The sequence below is a fragment of the Pangasianodon hypophthalmus genome, chromosome 11 (genome assembly GCF_027358585.1).
Source record: "Pangasianodon hypophthalmus isolate fPanHyp1 chromosome 11, fPanHyp1.pri, whole genome shotgun sequence".
Classification (NCBI taxonomy): Eukaryota; Metazoa; Chordata; class Actinopteri; order Siluriformes; family Pangasiidae; genus Pangasianodon; species Pangasianodon hypophthalmus.
Genome location: NC_069720.1, coordinates 17902679 through 17913612, shown reverse-complemented (window position 1 = coordinate 17913612; position 10934 = coordinate 17902679). Strand labels below are relative to the sequence as shown.

Genomic DNA, 10934 nt, shown 5'->3' with positions numbered 1-10934 from the left:
TGTGCCCAGTGTTTCTGGGCTGGACCTTGGATTCACCATGACCCTGACATGGATAAAGCAGTTAAAGAAGATGGATGAATGAACTGTTCAGGGAATGATTTTACTTTCATGCATTGTCATTAAGAAATAAATGACACAAGTACTAATATTATATTTAAAGTTTTGTCACTAATAAATAAATGGCTAGAGTACTAATAATATATTTAAAGTATATGATTAACTGTAATAAGTTCACTTTCAGCTGTATTTATCACTGCACTGCTGTGATCAAGTAGCACAACAACACAAATGCCAGTACAACACAGATGGCCAATCACATTGTATTTCATAATATTTTCAATAGTGCTGTATTACAGTTTGAGCATTTAAGTTCACATCTTAACAAACAGGAAGAAAAGGTATCCTGTTAATGTTGGCAAAGGTAAACAACAATCAGTTCATTAAGGCATGCTTAAGGTTTCAAAAGTTTTCAAGGTGATTTTCATGAGCAAATGGTCTATTAAGAAACTAAATATAACCATTATTTATTGTCATTCCACCTTACCTACTTGTTGTGCATATTGCTTTTCCCACAGGCTGAAACATGACATAATGAATCTGTGCTTAATTGTTTGTGAAAATAAATAAATAATGTACACATCTGTGTGCACATTTGGTGCAGTTTTGGTTTATTTTTCTAAGTTTGCAATAGAAAGAGAGAGAGAGAGAGAGAGAGAGAGTAAAAAAGCTTAACATACTTCAGGCAATCCTAAGACATTGACACGATTTCATAATTTAACTGGGTCTGAGGGATTTTAGTGTCACACAGATGCAGCAGCAGCCTAAGAATAGTTACAATGTCATCAATAGCTATAATTCAGCCAGTGCTTGTTCATTTTGCTTCCATTACGGTTTGGATGCGGATCTCTACAAATCATGACCAGAATAGCTTCCAAAAGCCAAGTGTGCGTGAGGCGAAGAGAAAGAAGCAGGCAAGAATGGAATGAATTGGAGAGAATATTTGAAATAATTAAAATTCATTTGAAAACACAGACTATATTAAATATTATAGCAGTTTTTTTTAATGTAAATACAGATGTGAATATAAAGACGATGAAAAAAATATACATTAGCAAATAAAAATATCTTGAATATACATAGGCAATATTTGTTATTTTTAGATAGTTATAAAACAGATATAAGACTAAAATATTATTTATTATTTTATTCTCTTATCATACTGGGTGTCATTGTCTTATTCATTTTTCTACAATATTTTTTCTGATTTTCTCATTTCTAAAAATCAGCCAATTTAAATTATTGAGAAATAGGCTGAATAGTCTTATATTTCATTTAATAGTTGTCTTATGAATAATATTTGATACATTTGGCTATGTATAAGACATTTTCACTTGCTAAATGTATTATTCTATTTGCAGTGCTATAACACAGCTGTGTGGAGCTTCCAGAATATATATCAGAATATCAGACTAGTAGAAAAAAACTATTAGAATGTTATTGTTTGAATGCTGATGCCTTTTTAACTTGAAACATCAAGCAATACAGAGGTAAGGCCTGATATCTGTGCATTTCAAGTCTTTAACTTAATGAGAAATGCTCTGTCTGCACTGCTGCTTTTAAAGTGACATCATGCATATGTGAATATCTGCGGATAACCACTTTAAACACTACTGCTGTCTGAAAGTAGGTCTAGAAAATTTGTTTTCCTCCACATATTGGGGATGTACAAACAAATAACTTAAAAATAAATATGTATGAAGTTTTATTACAGTATATTTAACCAAGTTTTCATCTTAAAGCATTTTTAGGTAATTGTAAAACAATTCACAAAAATGTCTATTCTACAATTCTGTTGATTTCTGGATTCTGATTGGTTAGAAGGGGGTGATTAAGTAAGGAATACAACACACAACAGCACACAACAGACTGCAGTTATACAAAATTAACGCATGCCACAGTGGTGTGATATGGCCTGACCGAAAGCAAAGTGAATTATTTTCATATAAGAGCACACTGGAGTGTATTATTCCACTTAAACCACAAAGATTTGCCAATGACTACAATGTTTAATTTATTAAGGAATGCAAATGCACATTGCATATTTTACCATTTAAACATTTTTTTTTTTTTTACCATTTTTTATATTTAATGTTGTGGAACATGCTGGGAAACTTTGCACCGTGACTGTTACTTGTGACGCCTCCCATAAATGTCACATAAATCTCTCCTTACAAAAAAACTTTTATTTTCCTTTGTTAAACAACACATTTTTTAAAATCTGACTATTATTAGTCTTAGATTATATCAAAAATTTGCTATGCAAGTCCATGTGTATGAGTTGTTACTATAGAAACACATTAGAATGACCAAATTAATACAAACATATTCCTCATGTTACAGCCGGGAACTACTGTCCATGCCATGCAGACCTTCTGACCAAACAAACTGCACTGTGGTACAATTTTCTAAAACATTTCAGGGTATGCTATTATTAAAAAAAGTTTTTGTGGCAACACACAATTTGTTGATTATTTTTCTATAACAGCATGCCCTGTTATGTTTTATTCATTACATAAAACAGATACTTGTTCACTTTTTTCACTTACCAGCTTATTGGTTTGCCTAGTTTTGTAGATTCTTTTTATAGTTTTCTTCAACTCTTTGTTAAAAATCTACTACTGTTACGATCAACACATAGGCGGGGTGTATTTCACAGTGACCTTTCTCCAAACCATGTTCAATGCTTTAATGAGACTGCACCCTCGTCTCCCTTTGCATTATTTAACACTTCTCAGGAAACACTTTCCTTCTGGCAAATCTCAGTGGTGACCACAATTTCAATATGAATAGTTCAAAGTGTTTAAAAAAAAAAGATATTATGAATATTCGAAGCATAATTTTGATGAGATGTATATGCAATTTTATTCATTTATTGTAAACATGCTTTTATAGCTGTAAATGTTATTATATAACTCCTAATATCTGCACAGGGTTAAATCCATTACTAAAAAAACAGGCCAACGTTGTTTGTGTATTTGAGTGTCTATATCAGCGACTTGTTCTGAATCATAAAGAGCTCCTGCACTACCTTTAAAGGGCGTTTTGCAAAAAGCATAGCATCCACTTCAAATCTGAAATCTCTTTCAGCTTCGCTATGGCAAGTTCTAATGGAAACCCAGAGCTCTTGGGAAGCACACAAACAACCCTGCTCAACCTGAGCACAAAGCACACTGAGGATCTAACGTCAGCCGCCTCCCAGATATCAACACTGAAAGAAAAGAGACACAGTGACAGGCCAAAGGGGAGAAAGAAACCTGTTGCTGGAAGCAGAGACGGATGGGTAAAGGAGGTTGTCGGTTTGCAAAATGAACAGCGTCCCCAGTTACCACTGTCGCTCATCTCTTTAAAAAGGCTGGTGGACATTGAAATGGAGTTAGTGCATGGTGACGAACAGAACATTACCCACAAGTCTCCAGCCTCCACCTACTCCCAATTAATGTGTCACAGCAGTGAAACAGCAGGCCCTCCAAGTGGACCTAATCTCGCCTCTCTGACTCAGATTGACAAACGGCTCGATGCTGCTTTACAGGATGCCGACAGGTACTACAGGCTAAAGAAATACGCTGCTGCAGCTAGTCGCTTCACCATTGCCCTACAGGTACTTAACTCACACGATATTTACATCTCAATGAACCCTAGCCCTTATAAACTGCACTATTATTTATTGATTTTAATCACACCACCCCAGAGTAAAACAATATGGATACAGGTCATAGTTAAACACTGAAAACAAAGGGAAAAGAAACGCTTTCACAAATGAAATGACTTCCAGGCTGACTGCTTACAGCCACTAATTTTAATTTCACATTAGGCATTGTACCGTTTCTGTCCTGCAAATGGCTCTAATCCTGCTCATTCACAAGAACCTGTATGGCAGACACTCCACATAATCTAAGTCTGATAACAAATAGGATTTAAAAAAATGTAAATGTATAATCAATTTCTTGATGATGTTTTTTGTAAGGATACATTTATTGAACATTTTTGGAAGGAGTCTCCAGTGCCAGTGCATTGTCATGGTCAGATGTAAAACTGTTGCTTCAAGTGTACCACAGAAAGTCATCAGGACAGAAGACATTGTGGTTCTTTCTTTCTTTTTTTTTTTTTAGTCTTTCCCCATTGTCTCCCTAATTTGGTCTTGGCCAATTCCCACCCACCAGCCAACTCCCCCATCATTCAATAGCTACCAAGCAGGAAGGCTAACTTGTGCTTCCACTGACACGTAAATCCAGCCAACTGTTGCTCATGCTGCATCACAGGGCAATGTATCATACTCTCTTCTGCATACACATGTAATTGGCTAGTGTCACTCTGACTGACAGGGGAGAGAGTGGCAACAATTTATTTAAGGAGAATTGTTCAAAAACAACTTCAGTCTAATGTAGTGTGAGAGGAAATGACTCTGTCATGACACAGCCATTAGTTTTCATTAAGGAATAAAACACAGGATGTGCTGTTATAGGTAAATAATCAACAAAGGGGTGGGATTCTGCTTCTCATTGGGCCATTACCAACCAGTAGTTCCTCTAATACCACAGTAATTTGCCAATGATTGCAATTTTTATTTAGTGAAGAACAACTATTCATTCATTTTATCCATTTATACTACTATTATATTACCTTTAATGTTACAGTATGTAAGGTCCATGAAACAAGTCAGTTCATGCTATCACTTACATTATTACCGGCTATAAACACGCCCACACTCAGCTTGTTTACAAGAGACCACAAAGCACAGCTTCCTGAAATCCTGAAGACTTTCACGCAGCAGTAACCATAATGGCGCAGTTTTACCTTTGACTGTTACAAAACACTGACATTATATATCAGTGTATTTCACTGTGTATATATATCACTATACAAAACAAGTGCATTAATATAATGCTGTGATTTCAATTATAGCCAGGACTACCTATGAAGCCAACCTTCTGACCAATCAGAATCAAGAATTCAATAATAATTGTAATTAATATTAATTGTAACTTATTATGTAAATAACATTAATTAATCATGACAACTGACATAATTACGTAATAAATAATGATGTCAGTTGTCATGAAAAGCTAATGTATGGAGGTGATATGTAGGCTTATGAAAACTACCCAGAAGTGTGATGCATATACTTATGTGAATCAACTTTACATTATCATGAATAAAGAAATACAGCAGTGTATTTCAATACAGTGATGAGCATAACTGTTCACACTGAGCTAATCCTATCTATCAAGTCTGTTTTCTATTGCAAGCCCTTACATCAATTTACACCAGACCTAGTCTCTTGTCCAACTATCTCTCTCTCTCTCTTCTTTCTCTCTCTCTCAGGACTGCTCCAAAGGTGCTGTGCTTGGGAAACCTTTTAGTGCTGATTATGAAGATATTTCCAAGGTTGTTGGCTTCATCGAGTCCAGGCTCGCTGCCTGCTACCTGAGAATGCAGAAGCCTGACTTGGCACTGCCACACTCCCACAGGTAAGCATGAGATTAGAACAAATACACAGAGATACAACTCCAGATCTAACACATCCAGAAGATAAAGCACCAGGTGCCAAGTATAATTTGGGACTTCTCCTGAATAAACTATTCCCAGAAAAAAAAAAAGAACAGCTTAAGTTAATAATAGACCATTTATTTTCATCAAACAAAATGGCCTATGCCCTGAATATACTTCTTTAGGCTTGTGATTTTAAATAATACATTATGCTAGCAATTATTTGATCAGGTGCTACAGTATATTATTAGGGGCAGCATTACAGTTAAGGCTTCATAAAGAGGCCATGCTTAGAGTGATACAAAGTAATTCGTGGCCACTGATATCCACCACCTCACCTCACTTATCTGCACCTGCTCTGTCTGTTAGTCACGGCCCTGAACCCATCTCCCCTGCACCTCTATTACAGAGAAAAAGAGCTAGAGAGTTCACCTTCCCCTTGCACTATAACTCATCCTGACTGTGTCCTACCTTGAAAAGTTCCCTCCGCTGTAGAACTAAAAAGCAAACCTCTCTGTGGTTCTCTGTGGTTCCACTGCTATGATGGAGAGAGGCAAATGTATGGTCAAGTGCTGAGTTATCATACTGATATATTGACACATAACCTGTCATATTGTGGCCTGCATAATTTGAGGAATAACACGTATTAGGCTGCTTTCATACTAGGCATTTTTTTCTACACAAAAGAATTTTCAAAAACTGTGGAGAAGGCAGCTTTGCCTGAGCATCAGCTTCGAGGAAAGAAAATTAAGCGAAGAGGAATGGTTGTGTGACTAGGCAGCATTTAGACCACTGCTTGAATCCACAGTTAGTGTGACTGGACTTTGTGTTGCTTATGAATTATTACCATGCAGTCATATGCAAATTATTATTATTTTTTTGGTGATGTAATGCAAATCAACTAAATAAATTTACACCACAGCACCGATTCTGATTGGAAGTTGTTGAATAGTTTTCTGTAACAGCAGGTCTGACAGTAGTTCCAGCTGAAATTCAAATGATTTATATTAATTGTCCTGTTCTAATACGTTATTGTTTCTATAACAGATCATAATTTCACACTGCAAAAAAAAAAAAAAAGTATCTAGGGCAATTAAAATATTTTGTATATGGGCAAATTTAACTAAATTTAATTTCTTATTATGAGATTATGATAAAACATAAGATGGTTCAGCCTGTTTTTAGATGCTTTTACACATCTCAAGCATTGAATTGTCTTATTCTATTGGCAAGTAATTTTGCTTCTTTCTAGAAATAAATGCTTAAAATTAGAGAAATGATCTGCCAATAGAAAAGACTACTAATTATTTGGCAAAAAAAAATGTTGGCAAAAAAAAAAATTCAAGCTTGAAATTAGTAAAAAAAATGTCTAAGAAATAGGTTTAATAATCTCATACTGCATATACGCTGTATTGTAATGTTTTAATAGAAGATATTAGGTAAATGTAACTATATCTAAGCTATTTTCACTTGCTAAGAGGTCTTTATTGCAGGGCAGGGACCTGTATGGTGAACATATTCTAGGCTTAATACAAATTTAGGCTTAATACAAATCTAAGCTTAATACAGATTTTTTTTAAAAAAAATTATTATTTAACAAAGAACAGCCCATACTTTTTCATATGGTGAAGTTTTCTGTTAAGACACATTTATTTAAAATGTATGGGGCCAGCCTCAGGTGTCAACGCTTTGTATTGGTCAGTACGTTTTGCGCTTTCTGGTTTCTACAAGAACAATTATACATTGCTGTTAGTGATAACTGCACCTAACTAACTTGTCTGGTGGATGTTCCATAACATTAAATGTAAACGGCTAAAAGGCATGACATTGTTGATTAATAAATGAAAAATTGTAATCATTGGCACATTGCTGAGGTATAAGAGGTATAAAACACTTCAGGCCATGTTGAAAAAAATAATCTTCTTCAGGGTGGTAGCATAATATCCTATGCATAACAGCATGGCCCATTATTCTATTCCTGACTTCTAGCATTTTATAGTTAATTAACTGATTAAATTGTCATTTTTATTACTATACAACTCATTGCACAGTTCTAATTGACACTGTGGCATTTTACAGTGGGGTGTTCTTCAGAACCTGTGTGTTATATATAAGATATGAAAGTGTATGCAATAACTCAGGATGCCACTGCTACATCTCTATCTGTCGCTGTTGCTTACTGTCATCGAAACGCAATACCGAACATAATATATGCAATGTTCATATCTGTTCTTGGAGAGCCAAGCATGGTTTGAACAAAGCGACACCTAAAACAGCCTCAGAATATAATCATGAAAAAGAAAAAGTAAACGATATAAAGCTTTGCAAACAACATTTAGCTTGGATAGTAATTTTGCTCCTTTGTAAGCAGAGGAAATGCTGTAATTATCAGTCTGTTTTTAAAATGAAGCAGATGGGATTCAAGGAAAATATTGTTTGTTATGTATAACTCAATGGGGTGAGCTCAAATGGGTGTTCTCAAAGTTAATTCAGTTCTATTGCAAATCTTACACTTAGGAACAAGCTGAAACCCAGACAAGGAGAGTGTGATGATGCAAAAAGACTGGCCCTTAATTTCATCACTGTCACACTGCTGCCGTTGTTGTTTCAGTATATTCTGACGATGTTCAGGAACAGGTGGAAGCATTGGCTGAAAATTACTTTCAAGCACCATGGTCCTTATTCAGAGTTGAGTTACACACGAATGGTGAAAGTTTAATTATAATATTCTGAACAGTGGTATTCAGACCTCAGACAAAACCGTAGACTAAACAGTTGTGTGCATTGGGCAGAGTTTGCCCAGTTTTGATATAACCACAATATGTCACACTGAAATGTATGATTTGTGCTGTAAATACACAAATCTATGTAATGACAATCAAGGTTTTTAATCAGAGATATTGCTTATCTCAAGGACTGAAGTTTTTATGGGTAATTTTATGAATTAAATTATAGTGAGCTGTAAGAGTAGCACATGAGTGTTCAGTCAGTTTATCCTTTAAACCGTGGACACGTTTAATTTACAGGATAGACTATCGAATTACCAAAAACATTGGTATTATTTTATTAATTCCACAATTGAAAACAGCAAATTAAAGGTTTTACATAATAGCTTGTACCCCATGCACCCAATGCACCTAGATTTAGTGTCTCATGGCTTCAGTAAATTGTGTGCACAATTAAGTGATGGTGCATGAAAAAAATAAATAAATAAAAAGCAAAATAATAGGATGTGCTGGATCAAGCTGCTAAGTAATGAAGGTGGAAACCATACTGTTAAAGTAAACTAAATTTGCATTCATGCAGCAGTACTGTATTCTGGCAATAGATTGGACCAATGTTAGATGCTTATTTCAATGCATAATATCTTTTATTTTATATATCATCATATTACTATTCTATTATTCTATACTTATATATTACTATATTAAAATCCCCATCTCTGACACTTCTTCTCAAGAAAACTCTGGCAACCTCAAAGGCCTGAACTACACAGAGGACAACTCCCAACCCTGAATAAGAGCAACTTTCCCAGCCTAAATGTTGATGTAACTTTTGAACTTAATTGCTGAATATGGCCCCTTGTTTTCAGGATGTAAAGTCCAAAGGCTTAATCCAAACCAACATGGGTAAATGTGAAAACACATCTTATCTTGTTAGCCTTTCCATCCAGATGAAAATATTGTGTTTGTCCACCAAAAGAAATGCACCATTTTGAATCCGGACTCCAAAGATGAATCTGAAAATGTTGTTTTTACATTGTAGTGTGGATAAAGGAAAATGTAGCCTTTTGACCATGCTACGTGTGATTGTCATGTGATCTCCACAATTCCACAACTCCACAAAGGCTGAACCCTTTATCTGCTTTGTTTAACTGCTTTGCAGACACTGTGATGCTCAAGAAAGCTTGTTTTATGTTCAGTGTCTTGGCTTCAGTGTCAAAACAAAAGAAACTGGCAGAAATTCTGTCAAAGGTGAATCACCAATGCCCATGCCCGGCATGCTATTTTCTATAATCTTTCTTTTTGTTGTTGTTGTTGTTGTTGTTGTTGTTGTTGTTGTGGGTGGAAAACAGAAATCTTTTGGGAAATGAAAATTTCTCAAAATGTGACCAAAATGTGACAACATACCAATCAGAATTGAGCACTCAACAGCACTGTGGTATAAATCCATACATGTGTGAAAATATCAACTGTGCACATACATACAAAAATATCACCAGTGCATATACAGTATGTACAAAATTATCACAGTATATATAGCTCTGCTATTGCCACAGCAGGGAATTACTTTTTCTGTTCATTAGTACTTCTTGCTTTATTCTCTTCTTAGCCACATGTGACGTGCTGCGGAGTTTTCACTCTTGACATGTCTAGCACTACAACTTATTCATAGTTTCGATGGTTGTCACCATCTCATATGACTCATGCTTTTCTGGAAAGAATAGTGTGGAGCTGTGCATTTTCTCAGGTGTCTCAACTGAAAAAGCGCATGCTCACAGACTCCTAAACTCCCTCATGGCCGCTTTCCTCAGCCTGTCCATTTCCCTGGCTGTCAGTTGGTGCCCAGCACAGAATAAGTTGCTTGTTGAGCTTGTGTGTGTTCCTCCTCTTTGGCCTTCTCACAGGGAATGTGCTTTGAGCAGGGTGGCATCTCATCAAAGGCAGCTTTGTCGATTCCTGTTGAACGGATTTTGTATATATTAGCTTCGTACAAGGCAGCCCTGAGCAAAACAATTTGGATAAAAATACCACAGTGGCAGGGGCCTTTTGAGGTTCTTTGAGATGACACATTGTTTTTGAATTGCAGGGCTGTGCTCATCTCTGTTTTGTGTTGTTGTGTTTTTTACATCTCACTTTCTCTCTTGTTCTGTTTCTCTGTCATGTCTTTAGGTTGCTGTTTTCTAACAAGGCTGTTTTATAGTCTGTCACACTGCCAAAATATGAGTTTGTCAAACTGCAAACAGTTTTTTTTTAGAAAGAATGTGATGAAGCAAACAATTAGGGAAAGATAGTATGGAGAAATAAAGGATTCACCAAATATTACCAGTAGAGATTAATTTTGCTTTGCAGCTATAATTTTAAACAATACAAAAGGGTAGAGAAATGCCTGTGCTAAAATTTGCACTACATGGTCTTGGTCTTGTTAGATCCTTAACTTGTGTGGTTTATTTATTAGCCAATAATCCTGATTAATGAATGCAATTATCAACTTAAATAATCGGCCCCCTCAAGGATAATTGTTGCTATTTAAATTAAAATTAGAGTCCACAATTAATTACAGTGCCATCATACGGTGGAGTGAGTAGCATATTGGTTTCAGAGCTGCTGCAGTGAGGTGTGTGTGTGTGTGTGTGTGTGTGTGCATGCCTGAGCAAGTCAGGAGTG

The 10934-nt window shown here is 35.7% G+C and overlaps 1 protein-coding gene across 1 annotated transcript in view; it reads left to right on the top strand.

Moving 5' to 3' along the window:
* Window positions 1-3154: 3154 nt before the first annotated feature.
* LOC113527193 (spermatogenesis-associated protein 16) overlaps window positions 3155-10934 on the top strand; it is a 52539-nt gene continuing 44759 nt past the window's right edge. The window contains exons 1-2 of the mRNA XM_026914772.3: window positions 3155-3658; window positions 5383-5528. Coding sequence (XP_026770573.1) covers window positions 3155-3658; window positions 5383-5528 — 650 coding nt within the window. The remainder of the gene's footprint in view (window positions 3659-5382; window positions 5529-10934) is intronic.